The sequence below is a fragment of the Mustelus asterias genome, chromosome 17, assembly GCF_964213995.1.
Source record: "Mustelus asterias chromosome 17, sMusAst1.hap1.1, whole genome shotgun sequence".
In the NCBI taxonomy this organism is placed as follows: domain Eukaryota; kingdom Metazoa; phylum Chordata; class Chondrichthyes; order Carcharhiniformes; family Triakidae; genus Mustelus; species Mustelus asterias.
This window is the reverse complement of record NC_135817.1, coordinates 89,993,895-90,019,396: the sequence shown is the minus strand read 5'-3', so window position 1 is coordinate 90,019,396 and position 25,502 is coordinate 89,993,895. Positions and strand designations below refer to the sequence as shown.

The 25,502-nt window shown below is 50.4% G+C and overlaps 1 protein-coding gene across 1 annotated transcript in view; it reads right to left on the bottom strand.

Annotated features, from left to right (window-relative positions):
• The window catches only part of LOC144506235 (cell adhesion molecule 2-like), a 394,417-nt gene that overhangs the window by 71,707 nt on the left and 297,208 nt on the right, over positions 1–25,502 (bottom strand). The window contains exon 6 of the mRNA XM_078232093.1: positions 14,642–14,812. Within this exon, the coding sequence (XP_078088219.1) occupies positions 14,642–14,812 (171 nt within the window). The remainder of the gene's footprint in view (positions 1–14,641; positions 14,813–25,502) is intronic.

Sequence of the window (25,502 nt, the reverse complement as noted above, 5' to 3'; positions counted from 1 at the left end):
ACCAGGCTGATTCCGGGGATGGTGGGACTGATGGATGAGGAGAGATTGACTCGGTTAGGATTGTTTTCACTGGAGTTCAGAGAATGAGGGGGGATCTCATTGAAACTTATAAAATTCTAACAGGACTGGACAGGGTAGATGCAGGGAGGATGTTCCTGATTGTGGGGGAGTCCAGAACCAGGGGTCACAGTCTGAGGATTCAGGGTAGACCATTTAGGACGGAGGTGAGGAGACATTTCTTCACCCAAAGAGTGGTGAGCTTGTGGAATTCATTACCACAGGAAGTAGTTGATGCCAAAACATTGAATGTATTCAAGAGGCGGCTGGATATAGCACTTGGGGCGAAGGGGATCAAAGGTTATGGGGAGAAAGCAGGATTAGACTATTGAGTTGGATGATCAGCCATGGTTGTGATGAATGGTGGAGCAGGCACGAAGGGCCGAATGGCCTCCTCCTGCTCCTATCTTCTATGTTTCTATGTTCCCGTCCTGCCTGAGGTGAAGCTTACTGTTGTCGGGGCCAGGTAACTGCAGCCTAATAGTTAATCATTAAAGGAACTGAGAACCTTAAAGGTTCAGATACAAAAACCTTTATAAAAATTGCAGGCTGTTGATAAAGCTGCAGAATATCAAATGGCTTCTCTTTATAAAACAAAGGTTGGAGGACATTAACTTGGCTGAATCAGGGTGATGATAGGTTCTGAGCAGGAACACAGGAGGGAATTTAGAGGGCTCTGTCCGAATGAACACATGACATTAACAGCCTGTAAATGTTGGGGTTTGATTGGCTTCCCTGTTTACCTGACAGCGTGAAAGTGTTTCCAGGGTAACCCGAGGATACAGACTGACGGTAAGTGGGGAAGTTCCAGAAAGAAGGAAAAGAGAGGTTATTCATTCAGTGAATTGTTGTGATCTCTGGAAAACTATTGTTAGCATGCTCAGTAAAAGCTCTGGAAAGGGAATTGGATAAATACTTAAAAGGAAAAGAGTGGAGGACTCTGAGGAAAGAGCTGGTGAATGGCACAAGTTAGATTGTTCTTCAAACAGTAACCAGAAAGACAAGAGACTGGGAGGCCTTGCATGCAACTCAAGGGTAGAGATCTTCACCAATCCCTCCGTGATGGAGGAAATTATCATTATCTCAAAAATTGAGATAATTAAACTAACTTATTGCTGGATATTAGCTAACCTGATGGATATAATTGTCACCAGCTCAGTGACAGATCGAATTGCTACCCAATTATTGCTGGATTTAATTCTCAATTCTTTGATGAATATAATTAGTATTAACTCAATGATAGATATAATTACCATTAACTGGTTGTTGTACAGAAATATGAACTCAATGATGGATTTAATTATTCTCAACTCATATTTCAAATGCTTTGCAGATTGCAGAATCTATCTAATACGTATCCTGGGGGAAGCTTTCTCCTGAATCACAGAATTTCAGCACAGGAGCTGTTGTTTCCCCTTTCACTCCGTTCTCTGCTCTATGGTTCATGGGTTAATGATGGGCTAGCTTTTAATGAGGGTGATATTATGTATTTCCCTTTGGAAGTTCTCCAAAAGCCTTCAGTCACGGGCCAGGCACGTTAAGTGTGTGAGAGAGAACCGTTGAGAACATTGTGTGACTGGCATCCGCCTTCCTGGCCTTACTTATCTCAGCCCCTTCCTACCCACCTGGCCCAGGTGAATGACACAAGGAAACTGGGTTGTTCCACCAAAGGATGGGAGGAGAAAACTTTATTGATCTGTGAGTGGAATATGTTACATTTTCAATGCAAGAGAGAGTGAGGAACTATGAGCAGTGGTTAAGGGACAAAATAGAATTTGTGAAAACTGTCTGGTCCAGGAAGAGAAACATAAATGCAAAACAAAGGATGATGAGAATTGAGAATGCAAAACAGCCTCAGAGCTGCAGGGTGACAGAAGGGAGCAGAGTGATCAGCGTCTGTGACTAACAATTGTGCTGAGAATTTGAGAGAGGGGAAGGGCGGAGGTAAGAAGATTTTGTTAATTCATTCCCAGCGTGTGGGCTCACTGCCGATACAAGTATTTATTGCCATTCCTAATTGCCCTGATTTGAAAATTACCAGACAATATATACACCTGAAGCGTTAACTCTGTCTCTCTCCACAGACCCTGCCAGACCTGCTGAGTCTATCCAGCATTTCCTGTTTTTATTTCAGATTTTTTGCAACCTCTATATTTTGCTTTTGTTTAAAGTTCTCATTATTTTCAAACCCTCCCTATCTCTGTAACCTCCTCAATCCCCACATCCCTCCCCATGGATAGGCGTTTCTGTGGCTGCAAAATAGACTCTGGGATAGTATGTTGCTTCCCTGGTGCAGTTACAGGGCATTCTGGGGGAGGGAGGGTGAACAGCCAGTAGCCATGGTGTACATCGCTACAAACGCTATCGGTGAGAAGAGGGATGTGGCCTTAAAAGCTGAATATAGGGAGCTAGGAAGTAAGTTGAAAAGTCAGACCTTAAAGGTATTGATCTCAGGATTACAACCGGTGCCACGCACTAGTCAGAGTAGAAACAGCAGGATATTTTGGATGAAGAGATGGTGTGAGGGGGAGGGTTTCAGATTCCTGGGGCATTGGCACCGGTTCTGGGGGAGGTGGGACCTGTACAAACTGGGCGGGTCCTGGGGGGATATTTGTGAGAGCGATTGGGGAGGGTTTAAACTAGAATGGCAGGGAGCTGGGAACCAATGCAAGGAGTCAGAGGAGCGGGAATCAAGGACAAGAATAAAGGACAGTAAGGGGAATAAGAAAAATGATAGACAGAGAAACCAAGGACCAGATTCAAACAGGGCCACAGTGAAAAATAGTGGGAACGGAACCAATAATGTTACAAAGATGAGCCTAAAGGCTTTGTGCCTTAATGTGTGAAGCATTCGCAATAAAGTGGATGAATTAATTGAGCAGTAAACGGGTTTGATACAGTCAGATTACGGAGACATGGCTGCAGGGTGACGATGGACAGGAACTGGACATCGAGGGGTATTGAGTATTTAGGAAGCACAGACAGAAAGGGAAGGGCAGTGGAGTTGCATTGCTGGTTAAAGAGGAAATTAAGAAGAAGGATATTAGCTCCAACAATGTGGAATCTATGTGGGTAGAACTGAGAAACAACAAGGGGCAAAATAACATTAGTGGGTGCTGTATATAAGAACATAAGAACATAAGAAATAGGAGCAGGAGTAGGCCATCTAGCCCCTCGAGCCTGCCCCGCCATTCAATAAGATCATGGCTGATCTGACGTGGATCAGTTCCACTTACCTGCCTGATCCCCATAACCCCGAATTCCCTTACCGATCAGGAATCCATCTATCCGTGATTTAAACATATTCAACGAGGTAGCCTCCACCACTTCAGTGGGCAGAGAATTCCAGAGATTCACCACCCTCTGAGAGAAGAAGTTCCTCCTCAACTCTGTCCTAAACCGACCCCCCTTTATTTTGAGGCTGTGCCCTCTAGTTCTAGTTTCCTTTCTAAGTGGAATCTCTCCCCCTCTACCCTATCCAGCCCCTTCATTATCTTATAGGTCTCTATAAGATCCCCCCCTCAGCCTTCTAAATTCCAACGAGTACAAACCCAATCTGCTCAGTCTCTCCTCATAATCAACACCCCTCATCTCTGATATCAACCTGGTGAACCTTCTCTGCACTCCCTCCAAGGCTAATATATCCTTCCGCAAATAAGGGGACCAATACTGCACATAGTATTCCAGCTGCGGCCTCACCAATGCCCTGTACAGATGCAGCAAGACATCTCTGCTTTTATATTCTATCCCCCTTGCGATATAGGCCAACATCCCATTTGCCTTCTTGATCACCTGTTGCACCTGCAGACTGGGTTTTTGCGTCTCATGCACAAGGACCCCCAGGTCCCTTTGCACAGCAGCATGTTGTAATTTCTTTCCATTTAGATAATAATCCAATTTGCTATTATTTCTTCCAAAGTGAATAACCTCGAATTTGTTAACGTTATACTCCATCTGCCAGATTCTCGCCCACTCACTCAGCCTGTCCAAATCTCTCTGCAGACCTTCTACGCCCTCCACACGATTCACTTTCCCACTTATCTTTGTGTCGTCTGCAAACTTTGTTACCCTACACTCAGTCCCCTCCTCCAGATCGTCTATATAAATGGTAAATAGTTGAGGCACCAGTACCGATCCCTGCGGCACGCCACTAGTTACCATCTGCCAACCAGAAAAGCACCCATTTATTCCGACTCTCTGCTTCCTGTTGGATAGCCAATCCCCAATCCACTTTAACACACTACCCCCAACTCCGTGTGACCCAATCTTCTTCAGCAACCTTTTGTGAGGCACCTTATCAAACGCCTTTTGGAAATCCAAAAACACCGCATCCACCGGTCCCCCTCCATCAACCGCACTAGTCACATCTTCATAAAAATCCAACAAGTACGTCAAGCATGACTTTCCCCTCATGAATCCATGCTGCATCTGCTTAATCGAACCATTCTTATCCAGATGGCCTGCTATTTCTTCTTTAATGATGGATTCCGGCATTTTCCCAACTACAGATGTTAAGCTAACCGGCCTGTAGTTACCCGCCTTTTGTCTATTTCCTTTTTTAAACAGCGGTGTAACATTAGCCGTTTTCCAATCCACCGGCACTACCCCAGAATCCAACGAATTTTGATAAATAATCACTAACGCATCCGCTATTACCTCTGACAATTCTTTCAGTACCCTGGGATGCATTCCATCCGGACCCAGACTCCCAGACTGTAGTGGTGATGTTGGGAATGGCTTTAAACAGGAAATGGGAGATGCATGTGATAAAGGAACATCTCTAATTATGCATATAGAGTCATAGAATCCCTGCAATGCAGAAGGAGGCCATTCAGCCCATCAAATCTACACTGACCCACATTTCTTTTTCCTTACCCATGCCCGCAACCCCATGTATTTACCCTGCTATTCCCCTAATCGACACACTTTGGGACAATAAGGGGCAATTTATCATGGCCTATCCACCTAACCCGTGCATCTTTGGACTGTGGGGGGAAACCGGAGCACCCAGAGGAAACCCACGCAGACACGGGGAGAATGTGCAAACTCCACACAGACAGTGACCCAAGCCGGGAATCGAACCCGGGTCCCTGGCACAATGAGGCAGCAGTGCTAACCACTGTGTCACCGTGCCACTCAGCGAGATTGAACAAATCAAATTAGTCACAATACTGTTGAGGAGGAATTCCTGCAGTGTGGACAGGATGGTTTTCTGGAGAAATACATTGAGGAACCAACTAGAGAGCAGGCCATTCTAGACTGGGTATGTGTAACCAGAAAGGAATCATTGGCACTCTGTTCATCCCCTTGAGGGTGAGTGGCCACAGCATAATAGAATTCTTCATCAAGATGGAGGGTGACGCACTTGATTCTGAGACCAAGGCCCTGAATTTCAATAAAGGCAACAAGATGATATCAATTGCAAGTTGGATTTGATGGATTGGAAAATGTTACTTAAAGAAATGATGGTGGAGAGGCGACCTGGCTATCACTGGGGTACGGGTAAGGGCAAACATTCAAAGTGTGACTGGGCAAATGGCAACAACTGCTCATTCCCGTCTGGCCCAAAAATAAAATGATAAAGTGAGAGTCAGTGTGTGTGGAACCCGTACCCCAGTGAGAGTCAGTGTGTGTGGGACCCCTACCCCAGTGAGAGTCAGTGTGTGTGGCACCTGTACCCCAGTGAGAGTCAGTGTGTGTGGGACCTGTACCCCAGTGAGAGTCAGTGTGTGTGGGACCTGTACCCCAGTGAGAGTCAGTGTGTGTGGGACCTGTACCCCAGTGAGAGTCAGTGTGTGTGGGACCCCTACCCCAGTGAGAGTCAGTGTGTGTGGAACCCGTACCCCAGTGAGAATCAGTATGTGTGGGACCCCTACCCCAGTGAGAATCAGTGTGTGTGGAACCCGTACCCCAGTGAGAATCAGTGTGTGTGGGACCCCTACCCCAGTGAGAGTCAGTGTGTGTGGGACCCGTACCCCAGTGAGAGTCAGTGTGTGTGGGACCCATACCCCAGTGAGAGTCAGTGAGTGTGAGACCCGTACCCCAGTGAGAGTCAGTGTGTGTGTGGAACCCGTACCCCAGTGAGAGTCAGTGTGTGTGAGACCCGTACCCCAGTGAGAGTCAGTGTGTGTGTGGAACCCGTACCCCAGTGAGAGTCAGTGTGTGTGGGACCCGTACCCCAGTGAGAGTCAGTGTGTGTGGGACCCGTACCCCAGTGAGAGTCAGTGTGTGTGGGAACCGTACCCCAGTGAGAGTCAGTGTGTGTGGAACCCGTACCCCAGTGAGAGTCAGTGTGTGTGGGACCCGTACCCCAGTGAGAGTCAGTGTGTGTGGAACCCGTGCCCCAGTGAGAGTCAGTGTGTGTGGGACCCATACCCCAGTGAGAGTCAGTGTGTGTGGGACCCGTACCCCAGTGAGAGTCAGTGTGTGTGGAACCCGTACCCCAGTGAGAGTCAGTGTGTGTGGGACCCGTACCCCAGTGAGAGTCAGTGTGTGTGGAACCCGTACCCCAGTGAGAGTCAGTGTGTGTGGGACCCGTACCCCAGTGAGAGTCAGTGTGTGTGGGACCCGTACCCCAGTGAGAGTCAGTGTGTGTGGGACCCGTACCCCAGTGAGAGTCAGTGTGTGTGGGACCCGTACCCCAGTGAGAGTCAGTGTGTGTGGGACCTGTACCCCAGCGAGAGCCAGTGTGTGTGAGACCCGTACCCCAGTGAGAGTCAGTGTGTGTGGGACCCAAACCCCAGTGAGAGTCAGTGGTTGTGGAACCCGTACCCGAGTGAGAGTCAGTGTGTGTGGGACCTGTACCCAAGTGAGAGTCAGTGTGTGTGGAACCCGTACCCCAGTGAGAGTCAGTGTGTGTGGGACCCGTACCCCAGTGAGAGTCAGTGTGTGTGGGACCCGTACCCCAGTGAGAGTCAGTGAGTGTGGGACCCGTACCCCAGTGAGAGTCAGTGTGTGTGGGATCTGTACCCCAGTAAGAGTCAGTGTGTGTGGGACCCGTACCCCAGTGAGAGTCAGTGTGTGTGGGACCCGTACCCCAGTGAGAGTCAGTGTGTGTGGAACCCGTACCCCAGTGAGAGCCAGTGTGTGTGGGAACCGTACCCAAGTGAGAGTCAGTGTGTGTGGGATTTTTACCTCAGTAAGAATCAGTGTGTGCGGGACCCGTACCCCAGTGAGAGTTAGTGTGTGTGGAACCCATACCCCAGCGAGAGTCAGTGTGTGTGGGGCCTGTACCCCAGTGAGAGTCAGTGTGTGTGGGACCCGTACCCCAGTGAGAGTCAGTGTGTGTGGGAACTGTACCCCAGTGAGAGTCAGTGTGTGTGGGACCCGTACCCCAGTGAGAGTCAGTGCGTGTGGAACCCATACCCCAGCGAGAGTCAGTGTGTGTGGGACCTGTACCCCAGTGAGAGTCAGTGTGTGTGGGACCCGTACCCCAGTGAGAGTCAGTGTGTGTGGAATCCATACCCCAGCGAGAGTCAGTGTGTGTGGGACCTGTACCCCAGTGCGAGCCTGTGTGTGTGGGACCCATACCCCAGTGAGAGTCAGTGTGTGTGGGACCCGTACCCCAGTGAGAGTCAGTGAGTGTGGGACCCGTACCCCAGTGAGAGTCAGTGTGTGTGGGATCTGTACCCCAGTAAGAGTCAGTGTGTGTGGGACCCGTACCCCAGTGAGAGTCAGTGTGTGTGGAACCCGTACCCCAGTGAGAGTCAGTGCGTGGGGGACCCGTACCCCAGTGAGAGTCAGTGCGTGCGGGACACGTACCCCAGTGTGAGTCAGTGTGTGTGGGATCCGTTCCCCAGTGAGAGTCAGTGTGTGTGGAACCCGTACCCCAGTGAGAGTCAGTGTGTGTGGAACCCGTACCCCAGTGAGAGTCAGTGTGTGTGGAACCTGTACCCCAGTGAGAGTCAGTGTGTATGGGACCCATACCCCAGTGAGAGTCAGTGTGTGTGGGGCCTGTACCCCAGTGAGAGTCAGTGTGTGTGGGACCCATACCCCAGTGAGAGTCAGTGTGTGTGGGACCCGTACCCCAGTGAGAGTCAGTGTGTGTGGGACCCGTACCCCAGTGAGAGTCAGTGTGTGTGGGACCCGTACCCCAGTGAGAGTCAGTGTGTGTGGGACCGTACCCCAGTGCGAGTCAGTGTGTGTGGGACCCGTACCCCAGTGAGAGTCAGTGTGTGTGGGACCCGTACCCCAGTGAGAGTCAGTGTGTGTGGAACCCGTACCCCAGTGAGAGTCAGTGTGTGTGGGACCCGTACCCCAGTGAGAGTCAGTGTGTGTGGAACCCGTACCCCAGTGAGAGTCAGTGTGTGTGGGACCCGTACCCCAGTGAGAGTCAGTGTGTGTGGGACCCGTACCCCAGTGAGAGTCAGTGTGTGTGGGACCCGTACCCCAGTGAGAGTCAGTGTGTGTGGGACCCGTACCCCAGTGAGAGTCAGTGTGTGTGGGACCTGTACCCCAGCGAGAGCCAGTGTGTGTGAGACCCGTACCCCAGTGAGAGTCAGTGTGTGTGGGACCCAAACCCCAGTGAGAAGTCAGTGGTTGTGGAACCCGTACCCGAGTGAGAGTCAGTGTGTGTGGGACCTGTACCCAAGTGAGAGTCAGTGTGTGTGGAACCCGTACCCCAGTGAGAGTCAGTGTGTGTGGGACCCGTACCCCAGTGAGAGTCAGTGTGTGTGGGACCCGTACCCCAGTGAGAGTCAGTGAGTGTGGGACCCGTACCCCAGTGAGAGTCAGTGTGTGTGGGATCTGTACCCCAGTAAGAGTCAGTGTGTGTGGGACCCGTACCCCAGTGAGAGTCAGTGTGTGTGGGACCCGTACCCCAGTGAGAGTCAGTGTGTGTGGAACCCGTACCCCAGTGAGAGCCAGTGTGTGTGGGAACCGTACCCAAGTGAGAGTCAGTGTGTGTGGGATTTTTACCTCAGTAAGAATCAGTGTGTGCGGGACCCGTACCCCAGTGAGAGTTAGTGTGTGTGGAACCCATACCCCAGCGAGAGTCAGTGTGTGTGGGGCCTGTACCCCAGTGAGAGTCAGTGTGTGTGGGACCCGTACCCCAGTGAGAGTCAGTGTGTGTGGGAACTGTACCCCAGTGAGAGTCAGTGTGTGTGGGACCCGTACCCCAGTGAGAGTCAGTGCGTGTGGAACCCATACCCCAGCGAGAGTCAGTGTGTGTGGGACCTGTACCCCAGTGAGAGTCAGTGTGTGTGGGACCCGTACCCCAGTGAGAGTCAGTGTGTGTGGAATCCATACCCCAGCGAGAGTCAGTGTGTGTGGGACCTGTACCCCAGTGCGAGCCTGTGTGTGTGGGACCCATACCCCAGTGAGAGTCAGTGTGTGTGGGACCCGTACCCCAGTGAGAGTCAGTGAGTGTGGGACCCGTACCCCAGTGAGAGTCAGTGTGTGTGGGATCTGTACCCCAGTAAGAGTCAGTGTGTGTGGGACCCGTACCCCAGTGAGAGTCAGTGTGTGTGGAACCCGTACCCCAGTGAGAGTCAGTGCGTGGGGGACCCGTACCCCAGTGAGAGTCAGTGCGTGCGGGACACGTACCCCAGTGTGAGTCAGTGTGTGTGGGATCCGTTCCCCAGTGAGAGTCAGTGTGTGTGGAACCCGTACCCCAGTGAGAGTCAGTGTGTGTGGAACCCGTACCCCAGTGAGAGTCAGTGTGTGTGGAACCTGTACCCCAGTGAGAGTCAGTGTGTATGGGACCCATACCCCAGTGAGAGTCAGTGTGTGTGGGGCCTGTACCCCAGTGAGAGTCAGTGTGTGTGGGACCCATACCCCAGTGAGAGTCAGTGTGTGTGGGACCCGTACCCCAGTGAGAGTCAGTGTGTGTGGGACCCGTACCCCAGTGAGAGTCAGTGTGTGTGGGACCCGTACCCCAGTGAGAGTCAGTGTGTGTGGGACCGTACCCCAGTGCGAGTCAGTGTGTGTGGGACCCGTACCCCAGTGAGAGTCAGTGTGTGTGGGACCCGTACCCCAGTGAGAGTCAGTGTGTGTGGGACCCGTACCCCAGTGAGAGTCAGTGTGTGTGGGACCCGTACCCCAGTGAGAGTCAGTGTGTGGGCGACCCGTACCCCAGTGAGAGTCAGTGTGTGTGGGACCAGTATCCCAGTGAGAGTCAGTGTGTGTGGAACCCGTACCCCAGTGAGAGTCAGTGTGTGTGGGACCCGTACCCCAGTGAGAGTCAGTGTGTGTGGGACCTGTACCCCAGTGAGAGTCAGTGTGTGTGGGACCCGTACCCCAGTGAGAGTCAGTGTGTGTGGAACCCGTACCCCAGTGAGAGTCAGTGTGTGTGGAACCCGTACCCCAGTGAGAGTCAGTGTGTGTGGGACCCGTACCCCAGTGAGAGACAGTGTGTGTGGAACCCGTACCCCAGTGAGAATCAGTGTGTGTGGAACCCGTACCCCAGTGAGAGTCAGTGTATTGGGACCCGTACCCCAGTGAGAGTCAGCATTTCAGGAAAGGTTGACAGAAACTGAAAGGAGAATTTGGAAGTGTTTGAAGAGGATATTTGCTGTTTTACACTGTGTTGTATCGATGTAATTTGATCAAAGCTTTGGGACGCAACAGCAGAATTCACAAAGCAACAGGAAGAATTGAAACTGGGAGAGTGGCTCGCGGAATGGAATAAATACAGAATAATGAGAAATAAACGTGGTATGGATTATAAAGCTGTGAAATCTGGACCACAAATCAATACCGGCGTAATTGGAGAGAAAGTGATTGTACAGTTAACAAGCTGAAGTGATTGGACCTTTATATAAACAGGACAAGGTTGTCTCAGGGTCAGGAATAGGAACAGGAGGTGGAGACAGTGAGGGTGAAGCGGGCAGACACCTTCATCACTCACCCTGAAACCCGGCAATTAGACAGAACCTGTAACTGAGGCAAACCAGCATCTCCTGCTACTGGACAGACTGCAGAAATACACAGAGAACTCCGCAAGGGGAAAGGGAGAGAGGGCTACAGGAGGGTTCGAGTGCCTTCTCGGAGCGCAGAGCAGTGAAGGACCAGTGAAGAGAGGTTTGTAGGAGCAAGGTTACAGGAGAATAGGGAGGGAACAGGGGGATAGGGAGGGTACAGGGAGATAAGGAGGGTACAGGGGGATAGGGAGGGTAGAGGGGGATAGGGAGGGTACAGGGGGATAGGGAGGGTACAGGGGGATAGGGAGGGTTACAGGAGAATAGGGAGGGAACGGGGGATAGGGAGGGTACAGGGAGATAGGGAGGGTTACAGGAGAATAGGGAGGGTACAGGGGGATAGGGAGGGGTACAGGGGGATAGGGAGGGTACAGGGGAATAGGGAGGGTACAGGGAGATAGGGAGGGGTACAGGGGGATAGGGAGGGTACAGGGGGATAGGGAGGGTACAGGGAGATAGGGAGGGGTACAGGGGAATAGGGGGGGAAAAGGGAGATAGGGAGGGGTACATGAGGATAGGGAGGGTACAGGGGGATAGGGAGGGTACAGGGAGATAGGGAGGGTTACAGGAGAATAGGGAGGGTACAGGGGGATAGGGAGGGTACAGGGATATAGGGAGGGGTACTGGGGGATAGGGAGGGGTACAGGGGGATAGGGAGGGTACAGGGGGTTAGGGAGGGTACATGGGGATAGGGAGGGTACAGGGGGTTAGGGAGGGTACATGGGGATAGGGAGGGTACAGGGGGTTAGGGAGCGTACATGGGGATAGGGAGGGGTACAGGGGGACAGGGAGGCTACAGGGGGATAGGGAGGGGTACAGGGCGGTAGGGAGGTGAACAGGGGATAGGGAGGTTACAGGGGGATCAGGAGTTGTACAGGGAGTTAGGGAGGGTACAGGGGATAGGGAAGGTACAGGGGGATTGGGAGGGTACAGGGGGATAGGGAGGGTACAGGGTGATAGGGAGGGGTACAGGGGGATAGGGAGGGTACAGGGGGATTGGGAGGGTACGGGGGATAGGGAGGGTGCAAGGGGATCGGGAGAGGTACAGGGGGATAGGGAGGGGTACAGGGCGGTAGGGAGGGTACAGGGAGATAGGGAGGGTGCAGGGGGATAGGGAGGGGTACAGGGGGATAGGGAGGGTACAGGGGGATTGGGAGGGTACAGGGGGATTGGGAGGGTACAGGGGGATTGGGAGGGTACAGGGGGATTGGGAGGGTACAGGGGGATAGGGAGGGTGCAGGGGGATAGGGAGGGTGCAGGGGGATAGGGAGGGTGCAGGGGGATAGGGAGGGGTACAGGGGGATAGGGCGGGTACAGGGGGATTGGGAGGGTACAGGGGGATAGGGAGGGTGCAGGGGGATTGGGAGGGTACAGGGGGATAGGGAGGGTACAGGGGGATAGGGAGGGTACAGGGGGATAGGAAGTGTACAGGGGGATTGGGAGGGTACAGGGGGATAGGGAAGGTGCAGGGGGATTGGGAGGGCACAGGGGGATAGGGAGGGTGCTGGGGGATAGGGAGGGTGCAGGGGGATAGGGAGGGGTACAGGGGGATAGGGAGGGTACAGGGGAATTGGGAGGGTACAGGGGGATTGGGAGGGTACAGGGGGATAGGGAGGGTACAGGGGGATTGGGAGGGTACAGGGGGATAGGAAGTGTACAGGGGGATTGGGAGGGTACAGGGGGATAGGGAAGGTGCAGGGGGATTGGGAGGGCACAGGGGGATAGGGAGGGTGCTGGGGGATAGGGAGGGTGCAGGGGGATAGGGAGGGGTACAGGGGGATAGGGAGGGTACAGGGGAATTGGGAGGGTACAGGGGAATTGGGAGGGTACAGGGGGATTGGGAGGGTACAGGGGGATAGGGAGGGTGCAAGGGGATCGGGAGAGGTACAGGGAGTTAGGGAGGGTACAGGGCGGTAGGGAGGGCACAGGGAGATAGGGAGGGTACAGGGGGATAGGGAGGGTACAGGGGGTTAGGGAGGGTACAGGGGGATAGGGAGGGTACAGGGAGTTAGGGAGGGGTACAGGGGGATAGGGAGGCTACAGGGGGATAGGGAGGGGTACAGGGAGTTAGGGAGGGGTACAGGGGGATAGGGAGGGTACAGGGGGATAGGGAGGGTACAGGGGGTTAGGGAGGGTACAGGGGGATAGGGAGGGTACAGGGTGTTAGGGAGGGGTACAGGGGGATAGGGAGGGTACAGGGGGATAGGGAGGGTACAGGGGGATAGGGAGGGTACAGGGTGTTAGGGAGGGGTACAGGGGGATAGGGAGGGGTACAGGGGGTTAGGGAGGGTACAGGGGGATAGGGAGGGTACAGGGAGATAGGGAGGGTTACAGGGGGATAGGGAGGGTACAGGGATATAGGGAGGGGTACAGGGAGATAGGGAGGGGTACAGGGGGATAGGGAGGGTACAGGGGGATTGGGAGGGTACAGGGTGGTAGTGAGGGTACGGGGCGGTAGTGAGGGTACAGGGTGGTAGGGAGGGTACAGGGGGATAGGGAGGGAACAGGGGGATAGGGAGGGGTACAGGAGGACAGAGAGGGTACGGGCGGATAAGGTGAGGTAAAGGGTACAGAATATTTTAGAGTGAGTTACAGAAGGGTGACGGTGTGTCTGACTGGTTTTATTGACAGATGGGTCACATATAAACGCCTGTTCTTCTACTGTTTGTAATGAGCAGCGTACTGAGCACACTCCACCTCTCTGCACTTTAAAACTCAGAACATAATGTCCAAAGTGAGACGTGATTGCCTGATCGGAGAATACCTGTTGAACAATTAGACTAAGAGCCAGTTTCCAGTTGGGTTCACAATGTGGCACATTATACTTGTTGGAAGCTCCACATATTCATACTGGGACCTGTCCTGTACAGGCTGGAGGATGTCTGGGAATTGCATCATTTTTCCAAAAGCATGCGGATAATAATTCCCTGGTGAATTATCCATAGCAGCCAGAGTGGATCTGCCAATTACCAATCAACACCTGTCTCTCCTGAAGAATAACTTGTTATCTTTGAAATTTGGCATTCTTGTGTCTGTCCTGATGAGTGCAAGACAGAAAGCTTCAATAGAATGTGTCTCTTTTCAGCAATACCTTTTCCCTGTCTACCTCCTCAAGCCCCTTTATCATTTTAAATACCCGAGTGGGTCACCCACTGAGAGAGGAAAGGACCCCAGGTTGCTCAGTGTCACTCAGAGAGAGAGGAAAGGACCCCAGGTTGCTCAGTGTCACTGAGAGAGGAAAGGACCCCAGGTTGCTCAGTGTCACTCAGAGAGAGGAAAGGACCCCAGGTTGCTCAGTGTCACTCAGAGAGAGAGGAAAGGACCCCAGGTTGCTCAGTGTCACTCAGAGAGAGAGGAAAGGACCCCAGGTTGCTCAGTGTCACTCAGAGAGAGAGGAAAGGACCCCAGGTTGCTCAGTGTCACTCAGAGTGACAATCTCTCCATTCTAGAACCTCATCATGAATCTTTTTTGCAGCTTTGCCATACCTCGCTATGTTTGTCATTCCAGGCAGTGTAGAACGGTGCACAGGACACAGCTAAGCTCCTATACCTGCCTGCTTTCCAGTTCTATTGCCCTAGAAATGAGATATGAAATGTACCAATTGAGTGTGAAGTGTGAGCTGTGGGGTTGCTATGCAGCGAGTGTGGCAAAAGGTCCCGGTGCTTACATTGAATGTCGAGAACTTGCTTGGCCACTTGTGGCGCGGATCTGAGAGACTCATGGTCCACTGTACAGCTGACAATCACCCCATCGTCATTGCGGTCCACCTGAAGTCCCAGCGTGCTGCTGACTGTGAAGGTCTTCCCTTTGGAGTCAGGCTCCTTTGTAGAGGGCACGTCTAGAAAGAGAAAAAGTAGACAGCCCTGTGAGAAAAAACAATGCTCACACACAGCCCTGAACCTCCTTGCAATGACTAATCAATACATACACGCAACTCCCAGCTAATGAGACACTCACTCAAACAGCTCAGACAACATCACAAATGGACAAAGTAAATGTGGCTCCGGTCAGTGTGGTTTTCCAGCTACTCACTGATCTCTTTGTGCTTATCAAGATGAAGAAATGACTGTTCAGTACAGCAGTTTTTCCAATACCTTAGAGAACAAGTCAGACAACAAAGTAACGCTCCCACAGACATGTCCAGATCAACTATCAACAGGAAAACAGAGAGTAAAGTTCCCTCTGCACTGTCCCCATCAAACACTCCCAGGACAGGTACAGCACGGGGTTAGATACAGAGTAAAGCTCCCTCTACACTGACCCCATCAAACACTCCCAGGACAGGTACAGCACGGGGTTAGATACAGAGTAAAGCTCCCTCTACACTGTCCCCATCAAACACTCCCAGGACAGGTACAGCACGGGGTTAGATACAGAGTAAAGCTCCCTCTACACTGTCCCCATCAAACACTCCCAGGACAGGTACAGCACGGGGTTAGATACAGAGTAAAGCTCCCTCTACACTGTCCCCATCAAACACTCCCAGGACAGGTACAGCACAGGGAAATACAGAACAAAGAATAGTACAGCACAGGAAACAGGCCCTTCGGCCCTCCAAGCCTGTGCCGCTCATTGGTCCAACTAGACCAATCGTTTGTATCCCTCCATTCCCAGGCTGCTCATGTGACTATCCAGGTAAATCTTAAACGATGCCAGCGTGTCTGCCTCCACCACCCTACTTGGCAGCGCATTCCAGGCCCCCACCACCCTCTGTGTAAAAAACGTCCCTCTGATATCTGAGTTATACCTCGCCCCTCTCACCTTGAGCCCGTGACCCCTCGTGATCGTCACCTCCGACCTGGGAAAAAGCTTCCCACTGTTCACCCTATCTATACCTTTCATAATTTTGTACACCTCTATTAGGTCTCCCCTCATTCTCCGTCTTTCCAGGGAGAACAAGCCCAGTTTACCCAATCTCTCCTCATAGCTAAGACCCTCCACACCAGGCAACATCCTGGTAAACCTTCTCTGCACTCTCTCTAAAGCCTCCACGTCCTTCTGGTAGTGTGGCGACCAGAACCGGACGCAGTACTCCAAATGTGGCCGAACCAGCGTTCTATATAGCTGCATCATCAGACTCCAGCTTTTATACTCTATACCCCGTCCTATAAAGGCAAGCATGCCATATGCCTTCTTCACCACCTTCTCCACCTGTGCTGCCACCTTCAAGGATTTGTGGACTTGCACACCTAGGTCCCTCTGTGTTTCTATACTCTTGATGGCTCTGCCATTTATTGTATAACTCCTCCCTACATTAGTTCTTCCAAAATGCATCACTTCACATTTATCTGGATTAAATTCCACTGCCATTTCTCTGCCCAATTTTCCAGCCTATCGATATCCTGCTGTATTGTCCGACAATGTTCATCGCTATCCGCAAGTCCAGCCATCTTCGTGTCATCCGCAAACTTGCTGATAACACCAGTTACACCTTCTTCCAAATCATTTATATATATCACAAATAGCAGAGGTCCCAGTACAGAGCCCTGCGGAACACCACTGGTCACAGACCTCCAGCCGGAAAAAGACCCTTCGACTGTTACCCTCTGTCTCCTGTGGCCAAGCCAGTTTTCTACCCATCTAGCCACTTCTCCTTGTATCCCATGAGCCTTAACCTTCTTAACCAACCTGCCATGAGGGACTTTGTCAAATGCCTTACTGAAATCTATATAGACGACATCCACGGCCCTTCCTTCGTCAACCGTTTTTGTCACTTCCTCAAAAAACTCCACCAAATTTGTAAGGCACGACCTCCCTCTTACAAAACCATGCTGTCTGTCACTAATGAGATTGTTCAGTTCTAAATGCACATACATCCTGTCTCGAAGAATCCTCTCCAACAACTTCCCTACCACGGACGTCAAACTCACTGGCCTATAATTATCCGGGTTATCCCTGCTACCCTTCTTAAATAACGGTACCACATTCGCTATCCTCCAATCCTCAGGGACCTCACCTGTGTCAAATGAAGAGACAAAGATTTCCGTCAGAGGCCCAGCAATTACATCTCTTGTCTACCTGAGCAGTCTAGGATAGATGCCATCAGGCCCTGGGGATTTGTCAGTTTTAATGTTACCTAAAAAACCTAACACTTCCTCCCTTGTAATGGAGATTCTCTCTAGCGGGTCAACACCTCCCTCTGAGACACTCCCAGTCAACAAGTCCCTCTCCTTTGTGAATACCGATGCAAAGTATTCATTTAGGATCTCCCCTATTCCCTTGGGTTCTAAGCATAATTCCCCTCCTTTGTCCCTGAGAGGTCCGACTTTTTCCCTGACAACTCTTTTGTTCCTCACATATGAATAAAATGCCTTAGGATTCTCCTTAATCCTGTCTGCCAAGAACATTTCGTGACCTCTTTTTGTCCTTCTAACTCCCCGAGTAAAGCTCCCAGAGTAAAGCTCCCTCTTCACTGTACCCATAAAACACTCCCAGGACAGGTACAGCATGGGGTTATATACAGAGTCAAGCTCCCTCTACACTGTCCCCATCAAACACTCCCAGAACAGGTACAGCATGGGGTTATATACAGAATAAAGCTCCCCCTACACTGTCCCCACCAAACACTCCCAGAACAGGTACAGCATGGGGTTATATACAGAGTCAAGCCCCCTCCACACTGTCTCCATCAAACACTCCCAGGACAGGTACAGCACAGGGTTAGGTACAGAGTAAAGCTCCCTCTACACTGTCCCCATTAAACACTTGGAGGGCAGGTACAGCACGGGGCTAGATACAGAGTAAAGCTCCCTCTACACTGTCCCCATCAAACACTTCCAGGACAGGTACAGCAGACGGTAAGATACAGAGTAAAGCTCCCTCTATACTGTCTCCATCAAACACTCCGAGGACAGGTACAGCATGGGGTTAGATACAGAGTAAAGCTCCCCCTACACTGTCTCCATCAAACACTCCCAGGACAGGTACAGCACGGGGTTCGGTACAGAGTAAAGCTCCCTCTATACTGTCTCCATCAAACACTTCGAGGACAGGTACAGCAGAGGGTTAGATACAGAACAAAGCTTCCTCTATACTGTCCCCATCAAAACTCACAGGACAGGTACAGCACGGGGTTAGATACAGAGTAAAGTTCCCTCTCCACTGTCCCCATCAAACACTCCCAGGACAGGTACAGCACGGGGTTAGATACAGAGTAAAGCTCCCTCTACACTGTCCCCATCAAACACTCCCAGGACAGGAACAGCACGGGGTTAGATACAGAGTAAAGCTCCCTCTACACTGTCCCCATCAAACACTCCCAGGACAGGTACAGCCCGGGGTTAGATACAGAGTAAAGCTCCCTCTACACTGTCCCCATCAAACACTCCCAGGACAGGTACAGCACGGGGTTAGATACAGAGTAAAGCTCCGTCCACACTGTCCCCATCAAATACTCCCAGGACAGGTACAGCACGGGGTTAGATACAGAGTAAAGCTCACTCTACACTGTCCCCATCAAACACTCCCAGGACAGGTACAGCACGGGGTTAGATACAGAGTAAAGCTCCCTCTACACTGTCCCCCATCAAACACTCCCAGGACAGGTACAGCACGGGGTTAGATACAGAGTAAAGCTCCCTCTACACTGTCCCCATCAAACACTCATGAAGTGGAGATGCCGGCGTTGGACTGAGGTAAACACAGTAAGAAGTTTAACAACACCAGGTTAAAGTCCAACAGGTTTATTTGGTAGCAAAAGCCACTAGCTTTCGGAACAGGCTGTTTCTTCATCAGGTGGGTGGGAGTTCTGATCACAAACAGGGAACAAAGACACAAACTCAATGTAGACGAATAATGATTGGAATGTGAGTCTTTACAGCTAATTAAGTCTTAAAGGTACAGGCAATGTGAGTGGAGGGAGCAGCACAGGATTAGAAACAGAGTAAAGCTCCCTCTACACTGTGTTTGACTTCTCCAGATGTCCCTGACACTAAAATGTTCCAAGAACTCACAAGAACAGTCATAAGAACATAAGAACATAAGAAATAGGAGCAGGAGTAGGCCATCTAGCCCCTCGAGCCTGCCCCGCCATTCAATAAGATCATGGCTGATCTGACGTGGATCAGTACCACTTACCCGCCTGATCCCCATAACCCTTAATTCCCTTACCGATCAGGAATCCATCCATCCGCGCTTTAAACATATTCAGCGAGGTAGCCTCCACCACCTCAGTGGGCAGAGAATTCCAGAGATTCACCACCCTCTGGGAGAAGAAGTTCCTCCTCAACTCTGTCTTAAACCGACCCCCCTTTATTTTGAGGCTGTGTCCTCTAGTTTTAACTTCCTTACTAAGTGGAAAGAATCTCTCCGCCTCCACCCTATCCAGCCCCCGCATTATCTTATAAGTCTCCATAAGATCCCCCCTCATCCTTCTAAACTCCAACGAGTACAAACCCAATCTCCTCAGCCTCTCCTCATAATCCAAACCCCTCATCTCCGGTATCAACCTGGTGAACCTTCTCTGCACTCCCTCCAATGCCAATATATCCTTCCTCATATAAGGGGACCAATACTGCACACAGTATTCCAGCTGCGGCCTCACCAATGCCCTGTACAGGTGCATCAAGACATCCCTGCTTTTATATTCTATCCCCTTCGCAATATAGGCCAACATCCCATTTGCCTTCTTGATCACCTGTTGTACCTGCAGACTGGGCTTTTGCGTCTCATGCACAAGGACCCCCAGGTCCCTTTGCACGGTAGCATGTTTTAATTTGTTTCCATTGAGTCAACGATCATTATCATCCGAAGCCTTCAGTGACTATGCAGAAATAATACGAAGTCTCACAACACCAGGTGAAAGTCCAACAGGTTTATTTGGCAGCACGAGCTTTCGGAGTCACCTGATGAAGGGGCAGTGCTCCGAAAGCTCGTGCTACGAAATAAACCTGTTGCAGTTTAAACTGGTGTTGTGTGACTACTTACTGTGCCCACCCCAGTCCAACACCGGCATCTCCACATCATATGCAGAAATATGTTTGACAGTAAGAGCCACCAGGAAGGCGATAGCAGTTTCATGGCGAGATTCAGGTAAATGGCTGAACATTGTGAATTTGCATCCACCATCGATGAAATGTTGAGAGATCGGTTAGTGTGCAGGGTGAATAATATTGCAATGGAGAAGTAACTGTTGTAAGAAGCAGAAATAACCCTAAAGAAGTTGTTTGGGAGGTTTATTTTAATCTTGTCCAGGACATTGGAACCTCTACACGCATTGTAAAAAACACAGAGATGGTACTGTGAGGCACACAGCAAAAGGAAGCCTTTGGACAAACAAAACAAGCCCTGGAATCGTCCTGCCTTTCAATCCATCATGACCCTTGGAAAGGAATCATTCTCACCGTGATGCATTTCCTCATGGAACTGGAGCTGTTTTGTCATAAAATGAAGGTTGGGTTCAAAAGAGCCATTGGCCGTGCTTCCAGGAGACTAAATGATGCAGAAAAGGCATTTACTGATTGAGAAAGCGGAGTTGTCCATCATCTTTGGAAAAAATAAACTCTAGTCATACGTTTACAGCTGGGATTTCACTGTAATTACTGATCATAAACCTCTGCGAGGCTTATTTAGAGAAGAGAAAGCCATCCCTGCAGTAGCGTCAGCGAGGATCCAGCTTTGCTGTTGGCCGCTTATGAGCATAAGTTCCAACACAGACTGGGGACACAGATCAAATCTCTCATCTTGAGCCATCTTCCACTCGTGGAAAGTATGCTGCCCCCAAGGTGCCTATAGACTACTCCCACCATTGTCTTCTTCCCTTGGTCTTACTTTCTTCCACCCTTGTGGATTCTACTTCTTCCAATCTAAGATAATTTCTTGCGAGCGTGTTTATTCCATTTCATCCGAACAAATCTATCCCACCACCCTTTCCTTCCTGCCTGTCCTTACAAAAAGTCATGTACCCCTGAATATTCAGTTCCCAGTTTTTTGATCTCCAAGTCTCCGTAATGGCGATAAGATCAAACCCATTAACCTCAATTTGTGCCGTTAACTCATTCAGTTTGTGTTGAATACTCTGCATTTAAATAAAGAGCCGTTCATTCTGCCTTTTACCATTTTTACTCCTTTGGAGGAGGAACCAAAATCCTTAGAGTGTTGGAACCTTTGAGCACAAAACCAGTTCCCCCAACTGAATACAGAGTGCAGGGTGACACACAGGAACAAGAGGAGGCCATTCATTCTTCAAGCCTATTCTGCCATTCAGTTGGATCATGGCTGATCTGTATCTTAACTCCGTCTATCTGCCATCGTTCTGCAATCCTTAACAACCTTACTCAACAAAACTCTATCAATCTTTGTTCTGAAATTCTTCATTTTATTACCCCTTAACCATCTATACTCGTGTGAATACAAAGCTCGTGTGTGTAAGCTGTCCTCACCAAGCTCAATGCTTAGCCAAGGAGAGAATACAGGCTGTCACTGACGCATTCAGGCCCAAATGATGAGAAATGAAACTTTCTTTTTGGAGTTCTTTGTTAGGGGTGACAGATAATTGAGCCAAAGCAGCCGCCGTACCGGGCTTCATTCTGGGCAGATTGAAGTTCCAATGAGACTGAACCCAATCGCTGATGGACCCCGACAAAGACACTGATACAGCTGGGTTTCTGTTGGGAAAGGCAGGCTGCGCCAGAGGCCTGTGACCGCGTCCATAAAGCAGACTGCTCGGGTTAATCTTGGTAACGCCTTCCTTATTCATGGTCAAACCTCCTGACAGAGTGGGTTTAAACAAGAAGCTTGGCATCCTGTGATCGAGGCTGCATATACAGAGATTCAGAGATCTGTCTTCCAGAGAGAGACATCAACTCCTGCGCCACACCAGGGAGAGAAAATCTCCACAGTCACCTAGAGGTCTGTGAAAGAGGAAAGTTTCCCCAGAGAAACTGGAGGGAAAAGTCAAACTGCCCACTGAGTGCTGAGGCTTTTAAAACTGGCCAACACACTGTAGGATATCAGCGGGGAGTTATGAAAGGTCTGTGTTCACAGCATCATTTACAGCACTCAATTACCCAGATTCTGTCTGCAATCTGTTCCACAGAATGAATATTTGATACAATCTGAACATACCCCATCAAAATTTAATTTCTCTATCACAAAGCCACCAGCCTGGACTGGAAGAAGATGTCCAGCGCGATTTACACTGCCTGGGAAAGCTCCGCTCCCTGTCACTGGATTGCTGCACAGTGCCCATTCCGTACGCACTGAGCTCTCTGTCCATGCCACCCAGTTTTTACCACTAAGCTAATCCCAATTGCCCACATTTGGCCCATATCCCTCCATACCCATCTTACCCATGTAACTCTCTAAATGCTTTTTAAAAGACAATGTTGTACATCTCCACTTGGGGAAGCAAAGATTAATCAAGCATAATCAGCATGGTTTCGTCAGAGGGAGATCATGGCCAACAAATCAGATTGAATTGTTTGAGGAGGTGACCAGGTGTGTAGATGAGGGCGGTGCAGTGAGGCTTTGGACAAGTTCCTTCATGGGAGACTGGTGAGGAAGCTAACAGCCCATGGGATCCAGGGCAATTTGGCAAATTGGCTCCAAAATTGGCTTAGTGACAAGAGGCAGAGGATGATGGTCGAAGGTTGTTTTTGTGACTGGAAGCCTGTGTCCAGTGGTGTACTGCAGGGATTGGTGCTGGGTCCCTCGCTGTGTGCAGTAAAAGGTAAAGTTGCCATAGTCCCAGATGGCCACAGACCGCTCTTCCCTTTTGAGGGGGTGGGGAGCTGATTGGTGATGATTTAACCTAAGGATCACCACACATCAGGCAAGGGGCAAAGTACAGAAGGCGGTGCCTTCATGAATAACCTCAGTCGCTATGGGAGTTGAACCTGCGCTGTTGGCATCGCTCTGCATCACAAGCCAGCTATCCAGCCAGCTGAATTATGTTTGTAGTGTACGCTAATGATGTTGACTGGAATGTGGGGTTATGATCAGGTGGCACTGCCCCTCAAACCTGAACAATTTCTCCCACACCAGTCTGTAAGCCATCCATGCATCTCTGTAATTGTTTTCCCTGTGCTAATTTGCATGTGGCTCAGGAAATAATCCAGGGATTATTACCTTTGAAGTTTGCTTCTTAATTTAGTGCCTCGCTCCTCGCACTGACTGCGCTGAACATCTTTCCTTGCCCTGCCTATGTCACTGGTACCTACATGGACCACAACAACTGGATCCTCCCCATCCCATTACAAGTTCCTCTCCAGCTCGGAGCAGATGTCCCAAATCCTGGCACCAGCCAGGAAACAAATCCTTTGGGATTCACTGCTTCTCAAGAGGAAGTCTCTTTGGCGACAGTCTGTGGTCTACCATATGTTCAGGATTTTTTGGGTGTTGGCTACTTGTCACTTACTATAAATGCAATCCATTCATCTAACCTTAGATCTGTCATTTTTCTGTTCAAAGTCTTCTACTGCCAAAATGAGAATGAGCTTGGAAACAAAGTAAGATATCAGCACAAACACGATACACATGTCCTTGGAGTCACCGTCCAGCTGGTTTCCTGGCTAATTAATGATAATTGCAACTAGATCCTATATTGACTATCTCCCCTGATGCTCTGAAAGATATCAGCTGGAATTCTCCATCAATGTTTGGTCAACATTCAAGTTTCTTCAAAGCAATCGCAAACACAGTGTGTGGCTTTTTAATGGAACCAATTGGGAAGGGATGACCTCCTATTGGGCAGGGTAAAGATTGAGCTTTTATCTGGGGCCAGTCTTTATCTAGTTCCACAGGACGTCCAAGTGATCTGAACCCAGGTGGAATGTTCCTGTGTTCCAAAACCGAGAAAACAGCAGAGCCAATCCTCGTGGGCTCAGGGCTGGCACTATCACGGTGGACTCAGGCCAACTGACCTTTTGGGAACTATTAAAAGCAGCCAGGAAATATAAAAACCCAAAGACCACCTGGGACAAATCCCGACCCACAGGACATTCACACACCTCCAGGACAGAAACAGAAACCCAGGAAAACACATGGACCTGTCAATGTATCAGCAATTGCATTGTTTAGCAATTATATTATTAAGTATTGTGAAAAACAGGACATACACAGACCACCACTCCACAGGGAAGAACACATACCTGTGGGTAAAAACACAGGACCAAAGGGAATGCACAAACTCCAGGAGAACAACACAGACTTCAGGCCACACACAGACCCCTATAGTAGACCCCCACAGGAAACAGGGAAATGCCCAGGTTCTACATGAAAAACTTTGCCCTTCCTGCTCTTTGTCAATATGGGGCCATAAAATGAACTGAGTGAATATTGGCTGCTGCGTATCCCTGCTTATCAACAGTTGCTGCTTCTGAGAGAGGGATGAAGTATCTATACAACTCCACATCTCCCTCCCTTTACAACTCCATCCTATTTGATCGCTTGTGCTGGGACCTTATCTCAGATACACACCCAGACCAGTACCTGGAAAGGAACAAGAGGTTTACAAATGTCAGCGTCTGATTTCTCTCCTTTCCTTCTCTATGAACGGTATGCTTTGTATAGCGTACTTTCACTGTATGCTAATACATGTGACAATAATAAATCAAATCAAATCAAAGGTGATGTCTGCCTTGGTGCTGCTGTAATATTGAATCTTAACAACTAATTTCTGCCCACCATCATTCGTTGAAGGTCGGGGGAAATGATCATTTCACAACTGTCTGAATTCCGGTTGTGCAAACTCAGAAGCACCGGGTATGGTCCACATTGCTCCAGGAATTGAAGATTCATCTCCAGGACACTGAGCAAATCCAATAAAAACACCATTCAAATACTGCCCGGGATTCTCCTGGCCCCTGGTGCAGCTGGAGCAGCAAAGCAGGCCAGGAGACACCAGCGGGGGGCCTTTAGCGAGGTTAGTGACCGGCGTTACGCTGCTTTAGCGAGGTTAGTGACCGGCGTTACGCTGCTTTAGCGAGGTTAGTGACCGGCGTTACGCTGCTTTAGCGAGGTTAGTGACCGGCGTTACGCTGCTTTAGCGAGGTTAGTGACCGGCGTTACGCTGCTTTAGCGAGGTTAGTGACCGGCGTTACGCTGCTTTAGCGAGGTTAGTGACCGGCGTTACACTGCTTTAGCGAGGTTAGTGACCGGCGTTACGCTGCTCGCGAGTCTCTGAGGTGCTTTCTTTACTGCAATCAGCTCTGCGCAGGGAATTGGCACGGAGCTGATCATCATACGGAAATCTCCATTTCCATCTGATTAGTGGGCCCCAGACTGAAGTCTCCAGGCCGGCTCGCATCTCCCCCGTCCTGCCGGGAGCGATTCGCTCCAGTGGCGTTTATGGCTGCCCTCCATTAACGGGAAACAAGTGACCCGGCCCCGCTGGAGGGAGCAAAAGGAGCATTAAGGCCCCTCTCGGGAGGTCAGAGGCAAGGGATGGTGACCCTTGGGCAGTATTAGCCTGGCAGTGCCAGCCTGACACCCTGGCACTGCCTGAGGGGCAAACTGGCACAGTGTAATGGGCACCTTGGCACTGCCCACCAGGCACCGGGCAGTGCCAAGGGGGTAGAGCCAGAGGGGGT